We start from the raw sequence: 24,878 nt of genomic DNA on the forward strand, positions 1-24,878 counted from the left end.
GGAATGCCACAGCAGAAGGCGGGACGCCTCTGACTCACCAGTGAGAGATGAGACTGCCCAGTACTCGGCCTTCATCTCTTGGGCCACCTTGAGTGCATCTTTCTCCATTAGCATATACTGAGCAGGAGTCTGAGGGAAAGCCAGAGTCAGATGCTGGGGGTGGGGTTTCCCTTGTCAAGGTGGGAACTCCCCCCACTGGCACACTCACACTCAGGTCCTTCTTGGAACCCACGAGGAAGAGAAGCACACTGGAAGGGTCATTCTCCTTGAGTGCATCAGCTAGCCACTGCCTGCCATAGACAGTGGACAGCAAGGGATGAGGGAGCTAGACAGGCTCCCCCCGCTGACACTTATATGCCCAGGGACCCTCTCTCTGGTCCTGGATACATTCTTCTCCTTCCCTTCCATGCTCCTGACCCCTCTCTTTTCTGAACCTTCTCTTCCCAGAGCCCCCATTATAGTTCAGCATGCGCACGTACTTGGTATGTTCCAGGGAGGCCACATCATTCAGGTTGAAAACGATGATGATGGCTGGAAGAGTGGAAGAAAACATGCAGATTGTTGGGGAAGACACTACTGGTTCATTTCCACAATCCCTCCAGCCCTAGACTAGAGGCCAGGTGCCCCCACCTACGTCACTTAACTGTGGCCCTTACCTTGAGCTCCTCGGTAGTAGGTCGATGCAATGCATTTGAACCTCTCCTGTCCAGCGGTGTCCCAGCTGGGAGGAAGGAGGGGGGGAACACAGGTATGTGTGGGGCAGGGTGGTGCTGGTGGCTGTGGTGGGAGATAGGTGCTGGGAGAAGGAATGGTGGGAAGGAGTGGAGGAAGAACTCACAGCTGCAGACTGAAGGGGACGCCCAACACCTCAAATCGTTCCATCTCAAAGTCCACTCCGATGGTGGCCTTGTAGTTCTTGTCAAAGGTGTCTTTGCAGAACCTGAGGGGGCACCAGATGCTCTGGTCCTGAGCCCAGCCCACCTGGCTAGACCTGGGCCCACTCTGCCCAGCCCAGACCAGCTCAGCTGCAGCACCCTCTTACCTATTAATGAGACAAGTCTTCCCCACTGACAGGTCCCCCACCACAATGACCTTGGAGATCTTAAATCTGCTGGACACAAGAGTGGGCAGGAAAAGTGAGCGCTAGCTCTTTCACTCAGAGGAGTCCCAATGCTCCCTAGTAGGTCTACAAAGGTAGCTGCACCCAAGCTGAGGTTACCATAGACACCAGGCCTGGACAGATATGCTGGGGAGGAGTGTTTTTGTTTTAGTATCAGAGAGACATGATTTTGAATTCCAGCTCTCACTTACTAGCTGTGTGACTTAGGACAAGTTTCTCAGCTTCTCTGAGCCTCAGTTTCAAGCTTTGTTAAGTGGGGATTTAACATACATTTTACTGGGTTGTTGTGAAGGTTAAAATGAGATAAATGTCCTATATTCTGAGACATACACACACAAACATACATTCTAACATCTCTGAAATCAGGATACATCTTAAAAGTGGTGGTGTTTTCCACTTAATAATAGACAATAATAGTATACAACACACTGCTTGGGCACACAGTAAATGCTCAATTACTGGTGGCAACTGTTAACAGTGTTACCTTTTTTTTACCCACAATAGGACTCATCCCTCTAGGACTGCTCCCTGCCCTGGAGCTCAAATAGATGGTGTGTGGGAAGCTGAGCTGGCGACCGCGCCCTCATGTTGGACACCTTCTCTCTGTCAGGAATTAAACTGCCACCTTCCTACCCCACCCCATCTCTTAGGACTCACCTCAACCTAGCTGGAAGAAACAGGAGCACACAGGGGCATGAAAAGCGGGAATAACCACATAGCTGGTAAAAGCTGAAACGGAGCATCCAGATGTTGGCTCTGTACCCTTGCTTTGACTACAGTTGTCTCTAACTCACCCCACGGTGCCTGTCCGGTGCTCCTGGCAGGCGCAGGTGACGCGGGGGTGGAAGTCTTTGTGCACGTGCAAAGCGGCCTCCTTCCTCAGGTACTGAGAGGGAGGGAAGAGAACGAGACTCACCCATTCCTGGCCCTCTTCCCGCAACCAGGCAGCCCGCGGCGGGGGATGGGGAGGAGACCACCCAGAAGCAGCAGGCCTAGCTGGGCGGCAGGGCTGGGCCCAAGCCTGTAACCGGTCTGGTGCCGCCTACTCCCCGCCCACACCCACCGCAGCCAGAAGCCCGACGTGGCCCTGGCGCCTACCTGGGGCAGCTCCGTCAGGACGCGGTCCCTCCGCACCGGCGCCAGAATGTTCATCTTGCCTGCGGCCTTGCGGGGCGCCCTGAGAAGGCGCGGAGGCCTGATCCGCCCCAGCGACCCGGGCCCGTGGAGACCCGACAATCACCCGCGACCGAGGGGTCCCGACTATAACTCGGGGCCACGGGGAGCCTACGGGAGCCCGTGGCCTCGGGGACGCTACAACCACCGCGGGCCACGGGGATGAGACAATCACCCGGGGCCGGGGCGAACCCACAATCACCCGGGCCCGGGGCGTCCCCAGGACGACTCGGGGGCGAGGAGACCCCTCGGCCGTCAAGTTGGGGCGTAGAGTCCCGTCTGCGGGGACCCGAGCCCGCGTTGACCCTACAATAACCCGGGGCCGGATAGTTCCTACAATAACTCGAGGCCGTGAAGACCCGACGACAACTCGGGGTTGAGGCGACCCTACCATAACAGAGAAGCCCGGGGGCGCGGAGCGGCCCCGCCACACGGGGTCAGTGTGGGCAGGGACGGCACAGCACGGCCGTTGGACTGCTGGAGGAGGGGGCGAGGGGCCCAGTGCGCTGCAGGGCCTCGCGTCCCACTCGGCTCTCCCTTCGCAAGCGCTGTAACTTGATCCCCGGAAATTCCTGGAAAAGGGCCGCCCCCCGCCCCTCTCCCGGCAGCTCCAGGCCTCGCAGTCCGCCCCAGCCTCCCCCTCCCCTCCTCCCGCCAACGCTGCCCCAGGTCAGGCTCCCCCTGCAGACGCCTCACCCGGCTGCGGGCCCGCCCTCACCCTGGTTGGAACCTGCCCAGATCGGGATCCCCCAGGTCTCTCTCCCTTGCACCTCCTGTGCCGGGCGGAGCCTCCATGGGGACCCTTACCCAGTCGAATTGATGATGGGGAATCGGTGATCGCTGCGCAGCATCTGGCTGCGCCAGGAACCAGCGGGAGGGGAAAGGGGGAGAGAAGGGGCCCTAGGAGAGGCGGCGCTTCCCTCCTCAACTCCAGGCCCAGGACGTGACTCATAGGGTCTGCCCCCACTCGCCCTTCTGCCCTGGGAGGTGGTGGTGGGGAGCGTACAGGGGGTGCCAGGGTCGGAACGAGGTGCCACCAAGGAGAGAGAGGTCCGAAATCTGGTGCGTTTTCCTCCAAGGCTGCCGTGTTAGATTGGGGGCCTGGGGCGCCGAAGACCAAGCTGCCTCCCTTGGTGGAGGATAAAGGAGGGCTAGGGGACCCAGAATTCCTCCCTTTGGAGAAGTCACCGCTCTGGGACATGGGGACTCTCCTTTGGTATGGACGTTCTTCGCTCTGACCCCATTGAAATCTACCCCCACTCCCCCAGGACTTTTCTTTTTTGCAGTCTGCAGGCTAGAAGAGGGGGTAGCACACAACAAATCTCACCTTCAAAGGTGATTCCAAGAGAGGAGGGGGAGGACAGAAAGGCGATGTGATATGGGATAAGCACAGTCGTTCAAAGAAAAAAACCCGAGCGTTTACTAAACCTTGCTCTGTGTCAGGAACTGAATTTGGGGACGCAAAGATGACTGGATCAAGGAAGAGAAGACTGCTTAAAGGGAGGGGACTGTGAATGAAATTATTCCCAAGAAGAACGAGCGTATCCTGGAGAAATCTGATCTCTGGGTATTTGGAATAATTGGTAGAGTCTCTTCAAGAGTGTTATCGGGAAGACGCATGAAATCTGTCATAGGGGTAATGTGGCCACCTCCTACCTCTTCTGACACTTTGCTCTTCCCCTCCGCCTGACTCGACTTTTTCTGCCACCTAATCACCGTGTTATAAATAAGCCGTGTCCCCTCTCTCGACCTCAATTTCCACAGATGTCTGAGGGAGTTGGACTGGGCAAATTCTGCTCTAACGTTCTAGAATTTTGCTTCACTCTACCTGAGTCAATCTAACTACAGTGTATTAATTCCAGTTTGCAGCGTAACTGCAACCCTGTAATCCTCCTCCCTAAAGTTGCTCAAGATGTGAAGCGCTCAGTCCCGTGCAGCCGCAGGCTACACCATCCACCCGCCACATAAAATAAACACGCGTCTCCAAAACACTACAACCCCCATGAAGCTTTAGGGTCTAACAAACGGAGGGGTGGTGCTAGTTTAATCCCTCTCGCGAGGAAATAAAAATCTAACTACCATTCCCGGCGGGCGCCGCGCTGCAGAGTATCCAATCAGCTTCAAGTAAAAAGTATCGCGAGTCTTCTGTGAGACTGGACTCTATAAGCCCGTGGGAACAACTCTCGGAAACCCTTTTCACGAAGATGGCGCCGAAAGCCAAGAAGGAAGGTGTGTGCTGGGGTTGGGGATACACAGCTGGCTGGCCTGGGGTCCCCGCAGAGTGAATGGACTGGGAGGATGGTGGCTGAGCCAGGCCTTGCGGTGTCTGCTGTGGGACAGCTCCTCGAGTTTTGGCAACGCTGAGGAGCGTGTGGCCCCAGCCGCACGGTCTGGGCTTCCGTGAAGGGTGTTGGGGAGGCAAGCCCGGCCGGTACCACCTGCGGGGGACAGCCAGACAGTCGGCTCTGGGGAGCTCCATGTCTCTAGACCTGTAAGGAATCGGTACCCTCAACTTCTCTTTTATCCCCATGTTAAATGGGGCTATATACTCTCCGCCAATGGCTGGGCGATGGTATGCATAAAACTACTAGTTCATATTTTTAGCAAGTGTCAAGCTTTCGGTCATTGCTAGTTTCTTTCTCATCGTATCCCAAGTTCCCCCTAGAAACGTGCATATGATGGAAAAATTTTAAACTCCTGAGACTTGTGATGTCTTCAAAGGAACCACTGATGCACGTGTGGCCTGGGGCTCCCACTATGGGTCTTGAGGCCAGAAGTGATTGATTTCTGAATCCCGCACCCTCGGGATTTTTCTTTCCTTCTTTCCTTCTCTCAGTCCCTGCCCCTCCCAAAGCCGAAGCCAAAGCAAAGGCTTTGAAGGCCAAGAAAGCAGTGTTGAAAGGCGTACACAGCCACAAAAAAAAGAAGATCCGGACGTCACCCACCTTCCGACGGCCCAAAACGCTGCGGCTCAGGAGGCAGCCCAAATATCCTTGGAAGAGCGCCGCTAGGAGAAACAAGCTTGACCGCTATGCCATCATCAAGTTCCCCCTCACCACCGAGACAGCCATGAAGAAAACAGAAGACAGCAACACACCGGTGTTCAATGTGGATGTCAAGGCCAACAGGCACCAAATTAAACCGGCTGGGAGGAAGCTCTATGACACTGACGTGGCAAAGGTCAACGCCCCGATCAGGCCTGACGGAGAGAAGAGGCATATGTTCGACTGGCTCCTGACTATGACGCTTTGGATGTTGCCAACAACATTGGGGTCATCTAAACTGAGTCCAGCTGACTAATTCTAAATAGAAAAGTTTTCACTATATAAAAAAAAAAAAAAGTTCTAAGGAAGTGAGAGGAAGCATGACTTTCAGCCTTGACGATGGATGGGGCAGAGTCATCCAGGCAGAGGGAACAGCAACTACAGAAGCTCTGAGGTCAGGGCAAAGTAAGGGTGACAGCAGTAGGAGCTGGGGTCTCAGGAATGTGTCTGAATGTGTGTGTGTGTGTGTGTGTGTGTGTGTGTTGGGGGGCAGTGTCGGGTCTAGCAGATCACGGGAAGAGCTTTGGGTTTCCCGTGGAGCAAGACGGGGAGGCGTGGACGATTTGGAGCCGAGGAGTGACTTTTTAGAGTTCAGTGTGACTGCTGGGAGGACAGCAGCCTGTTAGACACAAGGAAAGTCGCTGACGAGGCTCTTGTGGTCACCCAGGTAAGCGATGGTGGTGGAAGGTATAACGGTGAGGGTGGGGAGACCTGGCTAGATTCTGGATGGTGACTGTAAAGATAGAGCCAGTGTGATCTGCAGACAGAGTGAATGTATCAGATAAACAGAGGAGACTAGGATAACTTCCAAGTTCTTTGCTGGAACTGCTGGAAAAATGAAGTCCCCATTGACTGAGATGGGAACGCAGTCAGGGGAGCTGTTGGAAGGAGGGGCCGCCTCTCTGCCTCAGTCTCCTGTGAGAGGGGGAGTCTGGAGGCAGCGGAAGATGGTCCAGAAAGAAAGCAGGTCCAGGGATATATGAAGCAAGCCAAAATGGTTATGCTACACATGGAAAAAACCACTGCCCATAAGTACTTGGTTTATTAATCCCAATCAACACAGTATAGCACACTGGCTAACAGCACTGATTCTGAAAACAGCCTCAGTCCAAATATCAACTCTGACACCTAGTAACTGTGAATATGGCCCATCTGCTTATTCTCCCTCAAAGTTATTGTGATTTGAATGAGGCGATTTGTTTACAGTTAATGTTATTTAACTTTTACTGAGTGTTTACTAGATGCCAAGTGCTTGTGAGCACGCTGAATTCTCCTTTGCCCCGAGGAGAGTAGGCACTCGTGTCACCATCCCCACTTTCTGAGAGAAAACTGAGGCACAGAGAGGCAAAGTGTCTCACCAAGGTCACAAAGCTAAGAGGCCACAGGTCCTGGTTTATATACTCAGGCTGACTAGCCCCTGAAAACCTGCTCTTAATCACAGAACTATGAGAATGCAGCACACAGTAATCGCCCACAAATCGTGGCTTGTATTACGATGAGGTGACTACCGAAACAATGAAAACACCCAACGGTCAGTTTGTACGACTCCACTTGGAATCATCATGTGGCTTGGTTTCTACCGGGCCTCACTGTCTCCAGTGGTATTTTGGGTACACAGCCTGTGTTCTTCTGTCCACGGAATGCACAGATATGCTGAAGGCTTTGCTGAGAAAATCAGAACAAAGCATTCATCATTTGAAAGTTCCCTTTAAAGCCCTCCTACACTGTTGGTGGGAATGTAAATTGGGGCAGCCACTATGGAAAACGATATGGAGGTTCCTCAAAAACCTAAAAATAGAGCTACCATATGATCCAGTGATCCCACCCCTGGCCATACATCCAGAAAAGACAAAAACTCTAATTCAAAAAGATACATGCACCCCAGTGTTCACAGCAGCACTACTTACAATAGTGAAGACATGGAATCAACCTAAGTGCCCATCGACAGACGAATGGATGAACAAGAGGTGGTACATATATATACAGTGGAATACTACTCAGCCATAAAAAAGAATGAAACAATCCCATTTGCAGCAACATGGATGGACCTAGAGATTATCATCCTAAGTGATGTAAGGCAGACAGAGAAAAACAAATATGATATGATATTACTTATATGTGGAATCTAAAAAATAATACAAATGAACCCATATACAAAACAGAAACAGACTCACAGACATAGAAAACGAACTTATGGTTACCTAAGGGGAAAGGGAGGGGAGGGATAAATTAGGAGTATGGGATTAACAGATACACACTACTATATAAAAACTAGATAAGCAACAAGGATTTAGTGTATAACACAGGGAACACTATTCAATATCTTGTAATAACCTATAATGGAAAATAATCTGGAAAAATATATATATCTGAATTACTTTGCTGTATACCTGAAACTAACACAACGTTGTAAAGCAACTATAATTCAATTAAAAAAAAAGTTCCCTTTAGGGCTTCCTTGGTGGTGCACTGGTTGAGAGTCCGCCTGCCGATGCAGGGGACATGGGTTCGTGTCCCGGTCCGGGAAGATCCCACATGCCGTGGAGCGGCTGGGCCCGTGAGCCATGGCCGCTGAGCCTGCGCGTCTGGAGCCTGTGCTCCGCTACAGGAGAGGCCGCGACAGTGAGGGGCCCGCGTACCGCAAAAAAAAAAAAAAAAAGGACAAGGACTTCAGAAGAGTGCTTTCATTAGTGTTTTCAATAGTGGGTGCAGGCTTGAAAGGTGGAGTGGCTGGCCCCAGAGGACACCTCAGGCAAGGGGCTAAGTCTCTTCTCAGTCCGTGTGACGGTGTTCTTGGCTGTGTTTGCTGTCCTTGCCACAAGTCCCTAAATGCGTTTTTCACTCAATCAAGAACTTGTCTTTGTGTTGCCGGCTGGGGACACCTTGGGGGCAGAAGTCAGAGCGGAGGAGGCGGGAAAAGTAGACGAGGATCATGACGTCCAGCATAAGCAGGATGCCCAGCAGAAAGGTTCCCAGGTTCCTCTGGCCGGCGTAACCCAGGAAGAAATGGGTGAGGTACGCCTGAGGGGCCAGGCGGAAAAGAAAGTACATAAACAAGTTGATGTATTTGTTGACTCGATAGAGGAGGAGGTCCTGGGCATTATTGATCTTCATCATCATGCGAATTGTGAGAAAGATGTTGCTGACCTCCACCAGCAGTGTTAGGACGCCCCCACCAACAAATCTGCTCCAAAAGATGCCTGAAAAGAAGGCACCCATAGCCTACAAGGCAAGGGAGAGAATGGGTTAGGGAACCCAGATGTCAAGGCTTTCCTGGAAGTTGGTGGGAATAACAAGGCTACCAGATTGAGGGGTAGGAAATCTTCCCTTATTTGCTTTCTGAAATACAGTTTACAGTGGATTCAACAAGATTGAATTTTGATCCCTGCCCACAGATTCTGGGTGGAGTTTCCAGTCTTAAGAAGGCGAGGCCATGATTGCTGGCCTCAAATAGTGAAGCAAGGGCCCAGAGACTGCCAGCCCTCAGCATTTTAGCATGAGATGTGGGACACAGGGTGGGGGTGGAGTTAAGAAAAGATGGTCTTTACCTCCCAGGTTCAGAAAGACAGCTGAGACTAGGTTGCTAGCACCAGGCCTATACCACATCCCCTGCTTCTCACCATGACGTGGTGGACGAGGTATTCCCAAGAAGCTCGTGCCTGTTGGCTAACCACAATATCCAGTGTGTCGTGGATGAAGTACCCTAGCGGAGGGTTGGGGGAAGAGGTCATAAATGGTACTGAACAAGAAGCTTATCCCTGTGCCCCCTTTTTAATGCTTCCTGGGCAAGACCTACCTGCGGAAAAGCAAACAAGCAGATAGCCAGAAAGCGACCATGCGCTCTCAACGTCCACCAGCATCTCAGGGGTCTGCCATATACTGGAAGGGAAGGGAGAAGGCAGGCTCTCATCTCAGTATCCCCCAAGGACCCACGACTCCCCCTGCCATTACCCTTGCCAGTCCCCGGAGGGTCTGGGCTGGCGCTATTGGCTGACGGGTGAGCCAGGAGGGGCTCGGTTGAAACCCAGGTGTCTCCTGTTTCCCAGGTGAGAAACCCCCCCCAACCCCGCGGCGCTGCTGCCGCTCCTGATTGGACAGCATTTTAAACCGGGAATCGGGTGAGACTGCCTGGGCCTTAGCCCGCCGGTGAGTGAAGGAAAGAGTAATGCGGGGTCCCCTAGCCACCTTCACTCCCCCAGTCCTTCACTCACCACAGTAGCGCCCAGATCCCTGACACAATGGAATGGGCGAAGGAGACGAGAAGGTTGTGCCAGCGCCAGGTGCGCAGGGGGTCGGCGCGCACGTGCGCAGGCAGGGGCAGGCGACAGAGCGCGTGCCGGAGCGCCCGGAAGGTCAGCGTGGCGCCCAGGAGCAGCGGCAGGGCGGGGAACAGCATTGGGGGCATGCTGGCCCTCCCTGCCTCTGCCCGCCCCCTAGGCGGCCTCCTCCGGCCGTTCGGGAAAGGGGCTCCCTCTCGGGCCAGTCCACCCCGGACGCCTCTCCTGCCGGCCGCCGGCCTCACACACACGGTTTCGGCGAAGACCTCTAGGCCCCTTCGCTCCTCCAGTTCCCTCCCCGCCGGCCTCTGCCCCCGCCCCCGCCCCGCCCCGCCCGCCTGTCCCCGCCCCTCCGGCGCCTCTGCAGCACGGAGGGCGCGAGCCCCATTTCCCGGGCCCCCCCGGCGCCTCCAGGTTCCCGCGGACTTCGGGAAAAATGGGCTGTCCTGGGGGAGCCGCCATCGAGCCACCCCTCGCTGGCAGCCCCCGACTGCCGACGGAGTCCCACTTTGCTCGCTTGGCCTAGTTAACCGCATGCCCACTTTCCCCAGGGGTCCCGGCTCCCCTGCCTGGGCGGGTACTGAGAGAACTCTCTCTCCCCGCCCTCAACTCCTTTGTGGGCAGAACTAAGCGAGGCCCGTCACAACCCACGTCCTTAATCCCTGGTTCTGGGGACCAGCCGGTGCCCCGCTTAGGACTGTGATCTCCGCCCGGACCTTGTTCCACTGGATCACTAGCTTCTTCGAGCCCAAGACGAACACGTTTACCTGCCTCTACCTCGTCCCGCACCGAGTCGGTGCCTAGAAACTCGACTAACTCATCACCCGTCTCCCGTCCGGCTCTCGGGGTCCTGGGGCCGCGCGGCAGTTATAGTCCTCCCTCAGACAGTCCCAGCTCTCTTCTCCCTGCTCCCTGGAGGCTAGGGCGGGGAAGACGGCCGATTTGCCCAGGCCGCTGGGGTGACTCTCACTCCGCAGGCCAGTGGCGTGGAGAAGTTGCAGCTCGCGACCACTAGATGTCAGCCTGTCCTCACCGTGGCGCAGGATCCCCTCCCGCCCGCGAAGGAACCAGGCAAACTGAAGGGCGGCGGAGAGGCGGGGACGGGGGTAAAGGAGAAAGGAGTAGTTGGGGCGGGGGCGGGGGCGTGTGGGGGGGAGGTGGTGGAGGTGCTGCGAGAGGGAGGAAAAGCCAGACACGCGAGGCGCAAAGCGGTTTGGGTGTTTGTTCTGCCTCCCCTGATGGCTCCAAGGTTACACATTAACCCCTCTTGGGGCTTCTTGGTCAACCAAGGCCCAATCTGTTTCTAGGTGAGAGCACGGAGTGTCCCGGCTGAGCGGCCTTCCCCTCTGTGCTCCCCTTTGCTCACAGGGCAGCTTTATCCGACAGCCACAGCGGCCCGAGCCAGACTGAGGGGCCCTTCCAGTGGTCATTCCATGTGGGTAGGTTTGGGCACACTTTCAAGGGGCAGGGTGGGAGCTGAAGATAAACACCCCTTTCCTCACTTTCCTCGCCCACTCAGAAATAGGGATGCTATCCCTTAGCTAATCACCATCCTTCCTGCTCCCTAAACTGAGCTTTTATGGAGCTCGTGAAGAGCAGGAGGCGCCAGGGAGAGACCTGGAATTAAACTCAGTTCTGGTCAAGATCTTAGACAATTGTACTAACCGACCCCCTACCTCTGGGCAGAAGCCTTGAACCCATATCAGCCGAACAAGGGTCTTTCCCCTTCTCCCCGAAGCTTTCAGGTAGTAGTCCACTTCCCTCCCATCTTCCCCCAAGGAATTTCTCTCTAGTTGAGAACTGAAGGCAGATTACTCTGCGGCAGCGGCAGCGTTGTATGTGTGCGTTGGGGAGTTGAGGGTGTTGACGAGTGCAGTGCTCACTAGCTCACTAGTCGGGACAGCCCGGAGACCGCGTCACGTCCTCCCTAGGTGAATCAACTTGCACAGGTCGGGGTTTCCCCGGTCCCTCCCTAGGCAAACACGAAACTAATCCGGCCGGCACCCTGCCCCACAGACCGAGAGCGCCGACTCGGTTCAGTTTTGGTAGTGTTTATCGTTTGCGTGCCGGTGAGAATCTGCCCTCTCCTTCGGAAACAGCGTCACTAGCGGGCAAAGAGTGGGGCAGAGAGAGATCGGTCCTTCCTTCCCACCCTCACTCGGCTTGCGCGGGGAACCCCTGCGGTCTAAGGAAGCTTTGCGAGGGCCGGATGCGGCCACGTGTGTAGGAAGTAGCTGGTAGGGTGCTGGCTTTTGCGGGGCATGCCAAGAAATGGCATATCGCCCCATTCCTTGCACACGGGGAGGGCGACTGCGGATCCGGGCCGCAGGGACGATGCAAATTAGCGGAGACAAATGAGAGGCTGAACCAACACCTAGCTCCACTAGCTCCGCCCCTCAATTATCTTGCAGTGGAGGGGGCGTGGTTCTAGAGAGGGCGGGCCCGCGCACGCGCTGTGTCTGAGTTTTAGGGTTCCGGAAATGTGACTCTGAGAAATGAGATGGAGAAGTACGAGCGGATCCGAGTGGTGGGCAGAGGTGCCTTCGGGTGAGCCAGGGCTCTGGGGGAGGCAATTGCTCGGGGAGAGGGAAAATAAACCCCAACTCCGACAGCAAAATCGCTACCCGTTTAGCCCCGCCCCGATGCGTGGGGACCTAATCCGGGAAGCCCTGCGCAGACTTCCTGCCCTAATCTTGGTTGGGAAACTCCGCCTCCAAGGAGGTCACGCCCCCGGCCAGCCTTTGCGGCCCCCCTCAGAGTGCTCTTTGATCCTGACTCATTCGTTCAACAAATGTTGAGTAGCAACTATACACGTCAGGCATTCGATACTGGGTATACAGTTAAGACCAAACAGGCGTACTCCTTTCCGTCTCGGAGCTTACAGACTATCGGAAAATTATACAATAAACAGGACATTGTTAAAGCAGTGATTAACAAACGGCGAGAATAGAGGACAACACCAGGGAGTATTCATTTGGGATGATCAGGGAAAATTTCTGTGAGAGGTGAAGTTTCAAACCAAGACTTGAGGAATGAGGACCAGTATGTAGTCTGAAAAAGACAGAGCTTCTCAGGCGGAGGAAACAGTTTATGCTAAGGTCCTCACGTGGGAAAGAATTCAGAGTATTCAAAGAACTGAGAAAAAGACTAATGTAGTTGGAATGTAGTGGGCAAGGTAAAGAATGGAATAAAATGTGATTGTCACAGAGAGCGGGAACCAAATTACGGCCTTGTAGGCTGAGGTAAAGGAGTTGAATTTATTTGCAGTGTAAAGGAAATGAGGTTTAAGCAGAGGAATGGTCTTGATATGATTTGCATTTTTAAAATGTCACTCTGGCTGCTGTGTAGAATTTAGATTTGAGGGTGACCAGAGTGAAAGGGACCATCTGAAGTCTAGTGCAGTATTTTAGGCAAGAAATGATAATTTGGCCAAGGGTTATAGTAGAAGACAGAGAGAAATAGGTGGGTTCCCAGTATTTTGGAGGTAGTAGAAACAAGATTTACTGATGTTAGTGTGAGATAGAGGAAAGATTCTGGCATGATTTTCAGGTGTCTGACTTTACTAACTGGGGGACTTTAATAACTGGGGGATGGTGGTGTCATTTACTGAGATGGAAGAAACTGAGGAAGGAAAGGTTTCAAGGGCAGGAATCAAGAGTTTTGTATTTGTTAAAATTCAGGATGCTTGCCAGCCATTCAGGTAGAGCTGCAAAGCAGGTAGTTGAATATGTAAGTCTGAGGCTCAGAGGAGAGGTCTGAGCTGGAGATATACAGTTGATACTTAGATAGTCCATCATTCAACAGATACTTATTGAGCTCCTACTAAGTGCTGGGGTATGCACTAGGCTATGCACTGGGGCTATAGTGGTGAAGGAGAAAGAACAAAACCCTGCTTTTATGAACACTGACTACAGAATTGGCAGAAAATAATAAAATGAATGGCTCCTACTCACTGAGTACTTTTGATGTGCCAGGCGCTGTGCTAAGTGCAGTACATGCATTTTCTCATTTGATCCTCTCAACAACCTTGTGAGATCGATCCTATTTTCCAGATCCTGATGTCACATAATTTAAGACCAGATAAATAGTAAGAGGAGGAGCCAGGATTTGAACCAGGCAGTTAACTCCAGAGTCTATGCAGGCTTACAGAGACCAAGACTAACTTTATTAGGCACAGTCATTGTGCCTGTGGTGAAACTGAGTCCCAGTTAAGTTAAACGACTTGCCCAAAGTCTCAGACAGCTTGTGGTCGGTTCTCCCTATTCCTAAACTCAGTGTTCTGCGCACCAACTTAGATGACTTCTTAGTCTAGGTGTCAATTCCCTTGTCCTAAGGAACATCCAGTCACCAGGTCTGCCCTGCCTGATATGTGGCTGGAAGCTCAGCTGGCACCCACTCCTGTACCCCACGTCCTCAGGATTGTTCACCTGTGCCTTCGCAAGGCTGACCAGAAGCTGGTAATCATCAAGCAGATCCCAGTGGAGCAGATGACCAAGGAAGAGAGGCAGGCAGCCCAGAATGAGTGCCAGGTCCTCAAGCTGCTCAACCATCCCAATGTCATTGAGTACTACGAGAACTTCCTGGAGGACAAGGCTCTCATGATCGCCATGGAATATGCACCAGGTGGGCCAGCCTCCTTGCACTGGCCTGGCTCCAAGGGCCTCTCACCAGGCAGGCACAGATCAGCCAGCTTCCCTCCTTGGAATGGGCTTGGCTGAGGGTCAGAGGTATAGGGTTCTGACCCCAGTTGTGTGACACTGGCAGGCCCTTGCCCTGTCTGGGTCTTTAGTTTCATAAAAGGAAAATCTCAAGCACGGAGAAGGCTGGATCTTGACTAGTTCCTTGCGGCTGCAGGTGGCACCCTGGCTGAGTTCATCCAGAAGCGCTGTAATTCCCTGCTGGAGGAGGAGACCATCCTGCACTTCTTTGTGCAGATCCTGCTGGCGCTGCATCACGTGCACACCCACCTCATCCTGCACCGGGACCTCAAGACCCAAAACATCCTTCTAGACAAACACCGCATGGTCGTCAAGATTGGTGACTTCGGCATCTCCAAGATCCTTAGCAGCAAGAGCAAGGCCTACACGGTGCCTGGGCATGGACGGGACCTCAAGGGTGCTGGAGCTTTTGAGGGCCAAGGTCTACTTTGCATCCCTGTCCCCAGCCGCCCCCCCCCAAGACCTTGGCCCCGTAGTTCCTGGCTGGATGGTCCTGCAGGAGGAAGCACTTTTGCCTACTTTGGGGAGAAGCTGTCTCTAAGTGGGCTTTTGGGCAGAGCCTTGGGCCTCCCACCCCGGGACTGTAATATCAGCTTCCCTCCTGCAGGTGGTGGGTACTCCATGCTACATTTCCCCTGAACTGTGTGAGGGCAAGCCCTACAACCAGAAGAGTGACATCTGGGCCCTGGGCTGTGTCCTATATGAGCTGGCCAGCCTCAAGAGGGCCTTTGAGGCTGCGGTGAGTAAGTCCCCCCCAGGGGGACAACTGGGATCCCTACCTCTATCTCCTGAAGTCCTTGGCTCCAACCACTTCTGTGTTTCTTCTCTTGTGGCTCACTTATGTCTCTCTCATCAGACTGGTGGATTACCCCAGCCCAGGGCTGTGGCTTCCCTAAGACTATGGGTTCCTTAAGGTAGGGCTTGGGACCCCCATTAAACTGAGGGCTCCTGAGGGTAGGGCTCTCCCATCAGATTAGGGACCCTCCTAAGGGCAAGACGTGAGTTTTCCCAACATGCAGCCAGCTGACATGGCTGCAGCTCCCCTATCAGAGGTTCTTGAAAGCAGGGTTTGGCTCCCCTATCATCCTGGGAGTCCCCTCACCAGACCGATGGCTTCTGAGTGCAGGGCTGTGGCCACCCCACTAGGCTAGGGGCTGGGGCTGGAGCTGGGGGTGCTGCAGTTTAAGAGCCTGGCCTGAGGTTCTGGCCAACCCCACACGTGGTGCCTTCACAGAACCTGCCAGCGCTGGTGCTGAAGATCATGAGCGGCACCTTTGCGCCCATCTCTGACCGGTACAGCCCTGAGCTGCGCCAGCTGGTTCTGAGTCTCCTCAGCCTGGAGCCTGCACAGCGGCCACCGCTCAGCCACATCATGGCGCAGCCCCTCTGCATCCGGGCGCTCCTCAACCTCCACACCGACCTGGGCAGCGTCCGCATGCGGAGGCCGGTGCAGGGAGGGGACCCTGGGCAGCAGTGGGGCACCCCGTGGGAGCACAGTAGGCCTGGGGCAAAGAGGGGCATTCTCGGCAAGTCCACCATTTCTGGGTGTGGGGATGCCAGGGAGGGTCCTTGTCCTGAGGCCCCCATCTGTCCTGCAGGGCAGAGAAGCCCCTGGCCACCGGGCCACCCATGGCCCCCGGCAGCACAGGGGGCAGGACCACCAGTGGCCGTTGCAGAGGTCAGTCGGGGCGACTGCAGGGGTTCCGACGGACACCATGGCATTCTCACCAATTTATTTTTTTTAATTAATTAATTAATTAATTTAGGATGTGCGGGGTCTTAGTTGCGGCATGTGGGGATCTTTGTTGCAGCACGTGGGGATTTTTAGTTGCGGCATGCTTGCAGGATCTAGTTCCCTGACCAGGGATTGAACCCGGCCCCCCTGCATTGGGAGCGTGGAGTCTTATCCACTGGACCACCAGGGAAGTCCATCCCACCAATTTAATAGGCCTGATGAGTTGTCCCCGCAGGTGTTCCCCGGGGACCTGCCCGGCCGGCCATTCCGCCGCCCCTGTCATCGGTGTACGTGTGGGGTGGCGGGCTCAGTGTGCCGCTGCGGCTGCCAATGCTCAACACAGTGGTGGTCCAGGTGGCAGCGGGGCGCACGCAGAAGGCTGGCGTCACGCGCTCCGGGCGCCTCATACTTTGGGAGGTGAGCAGGCGGGGCGGGGGCGGGCATCCCCATGACCCGCAGAGGTTACTGTCCCTCCTTCTGGGAGGCTGTGTCCTGGCTATTAATATCTCGGCCATTCCTGGCCTGATCAGGGTGTTTAATGACTGCCAGCTGTGGCTCCGGTCCGCTCCCCTGGGGGAAATGAGAGCAGTTGCTGTTCCCCCATGGGGGGGGGGGGGGGGGGGGGCCTTGAATGGAGGGGGGCGTGGCTCAGGAGCTGAGCACTCAGGCGCCGCCCACGCCCTCCCCTGTCCCCTCGCAGGCCCCGCCGCTAGGCGCTGGAGGGGGCCCCCTCCTCCCTGGGGCGGTGGAGCAGCAGCAGCCCCAGTTCATCTCCCGTTTCCTGGAGGGCCAGTCGGGTGTGACTATCAAGCATGTGGCCTGTGGGGACCTCTTCACGGCCTGCCTGACTGGTGAGCCGGTCAGGGGACTAGCCTGTGGGGACTCAGCTATAAGAAGACCCCCTGAGAACAATTTCCTTCCTTGCCTATCATTTGCTAACTGCTCACTTAATAATGCTTTTATCTTCCAGGGAGTGCTTTACTTACCCGATCTCCTTTACCTTCACAGCAGGCCTGACAAGGCAGTTACATCATCCCCATTTGACAGATCTAGAAACTAAGGCTCAGAGGCTGTCACTTGTCCAAAGTCACACACTTGGGAAGAAAGACCCCAGTCCTTTTCTCCCCCCATCCAATTCTTCCAGCCCTAGCCTCCAACTAGCTCTTTCTTGCTCCTCGGATCCAAGGTTGCACTGGTCTGTCCGGAAAAACAGCCTAACCGCTTTCCTTTCCCTTTCCTCACTGCTCCCCTCCCCAGACCGAGGCATCATCATGACCTTTGGCAGTGGCAGCAATGGGTGCCTAGGCCATGGCAGCCTCAATGACATCAGCCAGGTGGGTTTTGAGTGTACATTGGGGAGGAGGAAGTGGGGAGATGGCAAGCAGCCCACATTTGAGAGTTGACACCCAGCTTGGGGGCAGGGGAATCCCCAGCAGCCACAGGTCCCTGTACCTCCCAGGCTGCACCTGTTCTGGCCAGCATCTGGGGAAGTACAGAAAGACCAGGCTTCCGCAGTGGTTGCAATATGTGTGTGGGGGGAGTTAAAGAGACAGCCACCTCATGAGAATTTGCAGCCTCCAACTTCATCCCTACAGAGGATGCTGAGGCCAGGTGGCTAGTCCAGGCCCCTTGCCCAGTCTGCCCTTGCTTCCTCTCTGTCTAGCCCACCATTGTGGAGGCCCTGCTGGGCTATGAGATGGTGCAGGTGGCCTGTGGGGCGTCTCATGTGCTGGCCTTGTCCACTGAGCGAGAACTATTTGCCTGGGGCCGTGGAGATGGTGGTAAGATTTCACTCTGTTCTAGCCTCTGGAACCCCCCAGCCATGATTTATTTCTCTTCATAGCCATCTTCTACCCTATGGCCTGTTTTCTCCTCCTCCTTTTCTCTCTGATTCATTTATTCACTCGACAAACCTTTATTGCACACCCAATGTGTGCCCACCTTGTGCTGGGTGCTGAGACGAGATGAACATGATGTCGATTCCTTCGGGTGCTCATGATGTAATGAGAGAGATTTCATTCATCCAGAAATATATGTTGTGCCCCTCCCTGGGTCAGGCATCAGGCTGGGCATTGAAACTAGGGGTGACTTAGATAGGGGTCCCCGTCCTCCTGGAGGACTCAGTCTAGATGGGGGAAGGATGACACATCTCCAACATGATAGAGGACAGACAGCATCAGGGCTCACCCAAGGTCCAGAGGTGTGGGAACACAAGGAATGGCAAGGGACTCTACCTGGAGAAGACAGACGTGGCACCTGAACAGGGCCTTAAAGGAGGAGTAGAATTTTGACCCACGGAGGGGCCAAGGGTGGGCATGTCAGTCAGGAACAGCCTTCACTCATGCTGCACTGTGGGTCCTCCTTATCCTAGTATCACTAAGCTAGACAAGCTCAAACTAGCCCAGTGCCGGTTTCTCCTTGTAGGCCGGCTGGGACTAGGCACCAGGGAGTCCCACAGCTGCCCCCAGCAGGTACCCGTGCCCCCAGGACAGGAAGCCCAGCGGGTTGTATGTGGCATTGACTCCTCCATGATCCTCACTGTGCCTGGCCAAGCCCTGGCCTGTGGGAGCAACAGGTACGTGAACTAGGTGCACTACAATGACTAGCCTGCCCTCCCCCACCTCCCTTAGCTGCCAGTGCTCCATCTGTCATTGCCTACCTCCCACCAGGGATTAGAACTGAGCGGCTCTTGAGTGTTCTGTGGGTTCAACCCAGTGTAAGATATGTCCCCTGGTGCACCAGCTCCTGCCCAGATAGGTGTGGGGAGGACAGTCTATATAAACTGTGTCAGCTGGACTTGGCTTTTGGCTCTGCCCTCAGGTTCAACAAGCTGGGCCTGGACCATCTCTCCCTAGGGGAGGAGCCTGCCCCACACCAGCAAGTGGAGGAGGCCCTGAGCTTCACACCACTAGGTTCTGCACCCCTGGACCGGGAGCCCCTGCTGAGCGTGGACCTGGGCACTGCTCATTCAGCTGCTGTAACTGGTAAGTAGGACCTGGGCACAGGAGGCCAAAGGTGGACTCCCCTGGCTTCCTTGGGCCCTCTGTTGAGGCACCCTTTCCTTCCTTTCCTCTCTCCTCCCCTACAGCCTCTGGTGACTGCTATACATTCGGCAGCAATCAGCATGGGCAGTTGGGTACCATCGCTCGCCGGGTCAGCCGGGTACCTTGTCAAGTCCAAGGCCTCCAGGGAATCAAGATAGCAATGGTGGCCTGTGGGGATGCCTTCACTGTGGCCATTGGGGCAGGTGATTAGTGGGCACTATGGGGGCAGGTAGGGGTGTGGGCAGACCCAGGAGCAATGGGGGGTTATGCTCAGGGCTACTGAACTCAGCAACCCCATGTTGGGGCCAGTATGGCAATCTAGGAAGCTAGCTGCCTGCTAAGGTGTGTCTTTCTCCCATTTCTCTCCTTGGGATTCTCTTTGGCAGAAAGTGAAGTGTACTCTTGGGGCAAAGGGGCCCGAGGTCGACTGGGAAGGAGGGATGAGGATGCTGGACTCCCTAGGCCAGTGCAGCTGGATGAGACACACCCCTACACAGTGACTTCTGTGTCCTGTTGCCATGGAAACACTCTCCTGGCTATCCGCCGTGAGTTATAACTTCACCCTCACCCACACAAGGGTTAACCCAGCTGGCCCCTGCCCACATTCCCATCCCCAGTGGTCACAGCCCAAATTATTAAAAGCATTTTCAGCCCCCAGATAAATGAAAGCAGAAGCTGCTGGGCAAAAGTGAGCTCCTGGGGTGGGCAAGGGTAGGTGCTTCTTGTGCCTGAAGGGCTGCCTCCGCTCCTCCCCAGGGCCCAGATGCGTTCTTTCTCCCCCAGCCCTCAAGTCTAGTTTGAATCTCTCTTTCCGGCCTGGCAGGGTCCAGAGTCCAGGGCCCAGTGTGGGAGCTGAGGCTTGCTGGAGGCATCGCCCTCTGGGAGGCTGCAGCGATTTCTCTTTTGTGCTCTCCAGCCGCCACAGATGAGCCAGTCCCCCCTTGAGGCACCTGGATACACCTCTGGACGACCCCGATATTGCTTCTCCTGTAAATGTTCTTGAAAAGTGCAGGTGCCTCAGGCATGATCAGCCCCCTGGATCGTATCATCAATGGCGTATAAGAACCAGTAAAGCCCCTGCTCTGCCTTTGGCCCTGGATATGTAAAACTCAACCCACCCTATTCCCCCAACATCCCTCTTTCCTCTCCCCACCCCTTCTTATCTTTAGTCAACGTCCCCAGGGTTCAGCCTGGCTAGAGTTGGAGGCCAGACATAACTTTTGGAAGCAGGGAGGTCTCCAGAGCCTCTGCAGAAAAAGGCTGGAGGTAGCTGTGGCTCCACCCAGACGCTGCCCCTTCCCCCAGCCCAGTTTGAAAATAAGTCGCTGGTGTCTACTGGGAGCGCAGCTCAGTGCTTTGGAGTAAGGCAAGCTGGGGCCTGCCTGTTCTGGCCATTCCAGAGGCCTAGCCCCTGCATTGCCTGGGGCAGGGAGGTCCCGGGAGTGCTACCACCTGCCCCCACTCCTATATCCTGAGGCAGGGGTTTACACAATCTGAGTGCCTCCCTTCCCCTGGGGGAGTGCATGGGCTGCAGTATACTGCAGAGGACATCCCTGCTGAAGGTTGCCCTTCACCCCATGCCATTCCCCCAAAGCACGTTGGGAGAAAGGGTAGCTGGCTGGACCAGTCTAGTTTCCCAGATGACTGGGAAATAGCGCCAATAAAAAATCAGCTGCCTGCCTAGAGTGTGGTCTCTTGAGGGCTGGGGGTGGCGGCCACCCCAGGGCTGGGCTGGGCTCCATCTGGGCTGCAGGGCCGCGGTGGAGAGAGGAATGTGGGCGCAGCCTGAGGCCCGGGCCGAGGTTCCTCTGGCCCAGTTCCCAGCCCGGCCTCCCTGCCCAGCTGGGCTCCCCGGATCTGGTTGCCAGGCTTCAGCTGCCTAGCACCTGGAAGCTGGAGCCCCGGGCCCTTGGGCGACACGTGGCCCCCGAGGCCGAGCTGTTGACTCTGGAGAAGGGAATCTTTGTGGCGCGGCCCATGCCGCGAGGCTCTCCGCCCCATCCAGCATCAGAGCTCCCCCCCAACCCCACCCCCGACCCTGGGGAGTAGCGGGGCCTCGACCTCTGTTCCCAAGCATAAAGAGGAGACCCTGCTTCCTGGAGGAGGAGAGCCTGTCTGAGTGCCAACCCCGAAGCTGCCGGAACGCCGGGTGGGTGGGGAACCCTGCGGGGCGGGCACTAGGACCGCGCGGGCACGGCCCCGCCCCCTCTTCCGGCGGGCGAGCTCAAGGGCTGGGCGCAGGCCGCGGCTGCCAGTCGGCGCCGCCCGCAGCCGGGAGCGCGGCTGGAGCGAGGCGCGGGCTGTGGGGCCGCCGCGAACCCGGCCCCGCTCGCCCGTGCCCGCCCGCCATGCCCGGCTTTGACTACAAGTTCTTGGAGAAGCCCAAGCGGCGGCTGCTGTGCCCGCTGTGCGGGAAGCCCATGCGCGAGCCCGTGCAGGTTTCTACCTGCGGCCACCGATTCTGCGACACCTGCCTGCAGGAGTTCCTCAGGTGCGGCCCGGCGGGAGCAGGGGACGGCCGGTGGGGGTGGGAGACGCCGCCGGGGGAGGACCCAGGCCGGAGGCACGCCGGGCCTTTGTCTGCGCTGCGGCCCCGTGACCTCAGGGGCGCCCACCGTGACGTCACAGGGCGGCACTGACGTCAGGCCCCGAGGGAGGACCCCACGCACTGATCCGTAGGGTCCCGCGTGCCACGCGCCAGGTGGGAAGAATTCCGTGCCTTCCCGCAGGGTGGAGGTGGGAAAGGACGCCCTTCCTGATCCGTGGCCGGCCCTTCCCCCTCACCTGAGAGCCAGAACGGCTTCACCCTTGAACTTTGAATCCTGGGAAGAGGAGGACAAAACCCTGTGCCCCGCGCAGCACCTTAAGCCTCCGCGAGCTTTCACCCATCTAAGCTTTTCTGGTTCTTCGGACGTTCCGAGAACGGCAGCTATTGTTCTCCCATTTCACAGATGAAGAAACGAGATTCAGATTCAAAGAAAGGCTGCTACTTGCCCACGGTCGCACAATTACCTAAAGGCTTAACTGGTGTGTAAGCCCGGTCTGCTTGTGGTCGCACGATACAGGGAGGTCTACGACGCTCCCGATCTCCCCTGAAACAGGAACCCGTTGGGTGTCCCTCCCTGCCCCTGGGGGTCCTGAGTACTGCGAGTGGTCTAGAAGTCGTGAGGGGGAGGGGGTCGCACCCTGGGTGTGACTGAACGCCCCCTGCCCTCTCCCGACCCAGGTCTTCCGTGGGCTCTTGGGCACTCGTTGAGTTCTGGGCGCCCTGCGGTGTTCTGAGGCTCCTGTCCACGCTGGGACCTGCTCAGTCCTGGGTGTGGGGAGGCAAGAAGAGGGAGCCCCGTGTCGTGGCGAGGTCGTGGGCCAAGAACACCTTGGAAGGCTGGGCCAGCCAGTGCTCAGGAGGCTGTTTGCTGAGGCTTCGTGGGGCGCAGGCAGGGAGAGCACCTCTGGGATTCCGTTCCTCCGTCCTCCGCAGCCCCTTGCCCGGCGGAAATCTCAGCAGGCCCTTTGTTTTCGGTTCCCCGCAGCCTGGGCCGGTCCTGCCCTCACATATGCTCCTGCACAAGCTGCTGTGCTGCCCCCTCCTCCTTTTCCCTCGCCCGCCTCCCTCCTCCCTTCAGTGTACACACACTCCCCTACCTACACACAGCCCCATTGTCTTCTCCCGTGCTCTTCCCCAGCCCTCTGGCTTCCAGATGAGGCCAGCTGAGCCTCCCCCCTCCTCTGCTGACCCACCCTGACTGCCTCGGGGAAGGAACGGGGGAGGGGGCTGTCAGGCTTGTTTCCCTCTTCTGTCCCTCTCTGCTGCTTCTCCCCTCCCCCTCCCGGAAATCCCCTCTTCCTCTCCCACAGCCCCTTCCCCCCATCCTGTCTTCTCCCCTGGGCCTGGGCCTGGGCCTCCACTGCACGGCCTGGAGCAGTCTCTGCCCTTGCCTCCCCACCTCGGCTGGCGCCTGAACTCTGACGCTGAGGCCCGGGAGGGAGGGGATGGTGGGACAGGCCCTGCGCCTCCCACCCTACCAACTAGGGTGTCCATAGCACTGGGGGAACCTTTGTCCTGGCTGGGCCCCAAGCTGCCCAGGCTAATCCTCTGCCTGAAGCCTGGGGACTTGCCTCAGTCCCCTCCCTGACTCCAAAACCACTAAGTCAGCACATTCCTGAAGCAGCCAAGCAGACCCCCTCCCCCACGGCCCACCCCTCTTTCCGTTCTCCTGCCAGCGCCGTTACTCAGGTTGGTCCAGGAAGCCTGGTTACCCTGTGGGCACGGGCATACCTCCTCAGTGCCTGGGCATGTATTTTCTTGGCATTGGCAGCATACCCAGTAGTAGTCGTGGGGTCAGGGGGAGGAGGTGGGTGCTAGAAATCCTTTGAGCACCTGGGGCATGGACTGCCCACGTCCTGCAAAGTGCCATCATGGACAGGGCTGCCACGTAGCCTCTGCTTCCGCCTTCATCCTTGCCTGCCTCCCACCTTCCTGACTCAGACTTGCCAGAAATGCCACGCCTGAGGGTCTTCAGTCCTGCTGGGTGAGCCCTTGCCCTGCCTAGGCCGCGCCAGGCATGCGTGACTGGTCCTGGCTAGCGTCAGCAAGGCCATGTTGGCAGAAGGAGGCATGCCACAGGTTCCTCGAGTGCTAACAGCCTGGTGTGGGATTGGTGGAGGAGAGGGAGGGCAGCGGACAGGGTCAGCAGGCTTCAGGTGCCTGCCGTGCAGTGACCAGAGTCTTGGCTGTGCTTGCCTGGACACTTTTTCTTGGACTGGCCTCTCTTCTGTGTACAGCGTAGTAGAAACTGTCTGAGCTGTGGAATCAGACAGACATGTCCAGTTCACCTGTGAGCCTCAGTTCTTTCATCTGCAAAATGGAGACACTGAGCCCCTTCTCAGGCAGGTTGTGAGAACTGGGTGGGAGTGTAAACACAGTACCTCGGAGCGAGCCTTTCCTCCTCTTTGCTTTAGAAGACACACCCACGTAGGAGGAGGGGAGAGTTGGGGTAAGGTGGCCCCAAGCTGACCTTTGCCCTGGGTTCTTGGCTGGGCACCCTCACAGGGGCTTGGGCAGCCCTGGCTCTTAACCTCAGCCCATCCGTGTTCACCTTCCCCCAACAGCTTTCAGCCCAGCCAATGAAAAGTAGCCTGGGGGACTGGGTGGCTGGGCAGCCTGTTCCTTTCGCCGTCCAGCTGCCATCCTGGGGGAGGGGGTGCCAGCTGCCACCTGTTGGCCAAATGCTGTCTGAAGCAGCTGCCTCTGCCTCCACTGGGCCCAAATCCACCCTCCCCGGGACAGGAGCTGGGATCTTTGGGGGTCCTGTAGAAGTGGGTACCCTCAGGCCTCTACTTGCCCTCTCCGGTAGGGCTGCCTGGGAACCTGGGAACCGGTCTGGTGAGAGAAGGAGGCCACCCTGGTTGAGGGGACGGGGCCCAGGGATCTCTCTTCCCATAGTATGGCGCCTTGACCCTGTCCCTTCCCCCTTCACAGTGAAGGAGTCTTCAAGTGCCCTGAGGATCAACTTCCTCTGGACTATGCCAAGGTGAGTCCACCGTGCCAGGTACAGGCTCTTGCCCTCGGTGGAGGCTGGAGCTGCTGCAGCCAGTGGGCTTGGGGCCAGTGTCAACCCGGTGCTGCAGAATCATGCACCCCTACGAACGTGGCCTGTTCCCTCCCACCAGGCCAGTTCGCAGATGAGGCCTGAGTCTGCCCTGGAGGGCAGGCACAATGCCCAGCCTGTGGGGGTATACAGAACCGCGCTGTGCGCACCAGAAG

The 24,878-nt window shown here is 56.5% G+C and overlaps 5 protein-coding genes across 5 annotated transcripts in view; 3 read left to right on the forward strand and 2 right to left on the reverse strand.

Moving 5' to 3' along the window:
• RAB34 (RAB34, member RAS oncogene family) overlaps nt 1-3,245 on the reverse strand; it is a 3,959-nt gene extending 714 nt beyond the window's left edge. Inside the window, 10 exon segments of the mRNA XM_007452424.1 lie at nt 39-129; nt 209-290; nt 480-531; nt 657-721; nt 839-940; nt 1,043-1,108; nt 1,915-2,006; nt 2,219-2,297; nt 3,101-3,170; nt 3,173-3,245. Of these exon segments, the coding sequence (XP_007452486.1) occupies nt 39-129; nt 209-290; nt 480-531; nt 657-721; nt 839-940; nt 1,043-1,108; nt 1,915-2,006; nt 2,219-2,297; nt 3,101-3,170; nt 3,173-3,245 (772 nt within the window).
• A 1,252-nt stretch (nt 3,246-4,497) lies between these two features.
• RPL23A (ribosomal protein L23a) lies at nt 4,498-5,574 on the forward strand. The gene is given in 3 exon segments (XM_007472095.1): nt 4,498-4,522; nt 5,130-5,504; nt 5,507-5,574. Coding segments are annotated over 3 exon segments (468 nt in total).
• Nucleotides 5,575-8,175: 2,601 nt separating this feature from the next.
• TLCD1 (TLC domain containing 1) lies at nt 8,176-9,742 on the reverse strand. The gene is made up of 4 exons (XM_007452425.1): nt 9,549-9,742; nt 9,134-9,216; nt 8,958-9,040; nt 8,176-8,559 (listed from the first exon to the last, which is right to left on the reverse strand). Exons 1-4 carry the CDS (start codon nt 9,740-9,742, stop codon nt 8,176-8,178), a joined length of 744 nt encoding a protein of 247 aa, XP_007452487.1.
• A 2,332-nt stretch (nt 9,743-12,074) lies between these two features.
• NEK8 (NIMA related kinase 8) lies at nt 12,075-20,056 on the forward strand. Its single transcript, XM_007452426.1, has 15 exons — nt 12,075-12,161; nt 14,032-14,237; nt 14,469-14,701; nt 14,940-15,071; nt 15,567-15,775; nt 15,931-16,010; nt 16,303-16,484; nt 16,768-16,918; nt 17,325-17,401; nt 17,731-17,848; nt 18,492-18,642; nt 18,888-19,051; nt 19,156-19,314; nt 19,498-19,656; nt 20,028-20,056. The coding sequence occupies exons 1-15, from the start codon at nt 12,115-12,117 to the stop codon at nt 20,054-20,056; spliced, it is 2,097 nt and encodes a 698-aa protein (XP_007452488.1). The 5' UTR covers nt 12,075-12,114.
• Nucleotides 20,057-21,367: 1,311 nt separating this feature from the next.
• TRAF4 (TNF receptor associated factor 4) overlaps nt 21,368-24,878 on the forward strand; it is a 6,164-nt gene continuing 2,653 nt past the window's right edge. The window contains exons 1-2 of the mRNA XM_007452427.1: nt 21,368-21,602; nt 24,594-24,645. Of these exons, the coding sequence (XP_007452489.1) occupies nt 21,460-21,602; nt 24,594-24,645 (195 nt within the window). The 5' untranslated portion in view covers nt 21,368-21,459. The remainder of the gene's footprint in view (nt 21,603-24,593; nt 24,646-24,878) is intronic.

The sequence above is a fragment of the Lipotes vexillifer genome, unplaced genomic scaffold (assembly GCF_000442215.2).
Source record: "Lipotes vexillifer unplaced genomic scaffold, Lipotes_vexillifer_v1.1 scaffold216, whole genome shotgun sequence".
NCBI lineage: Eukaryota > Metazoa > Chordata > Mammalia > Artiodactyla > Lipotidae > Lipotes > Lipotes vexillifer.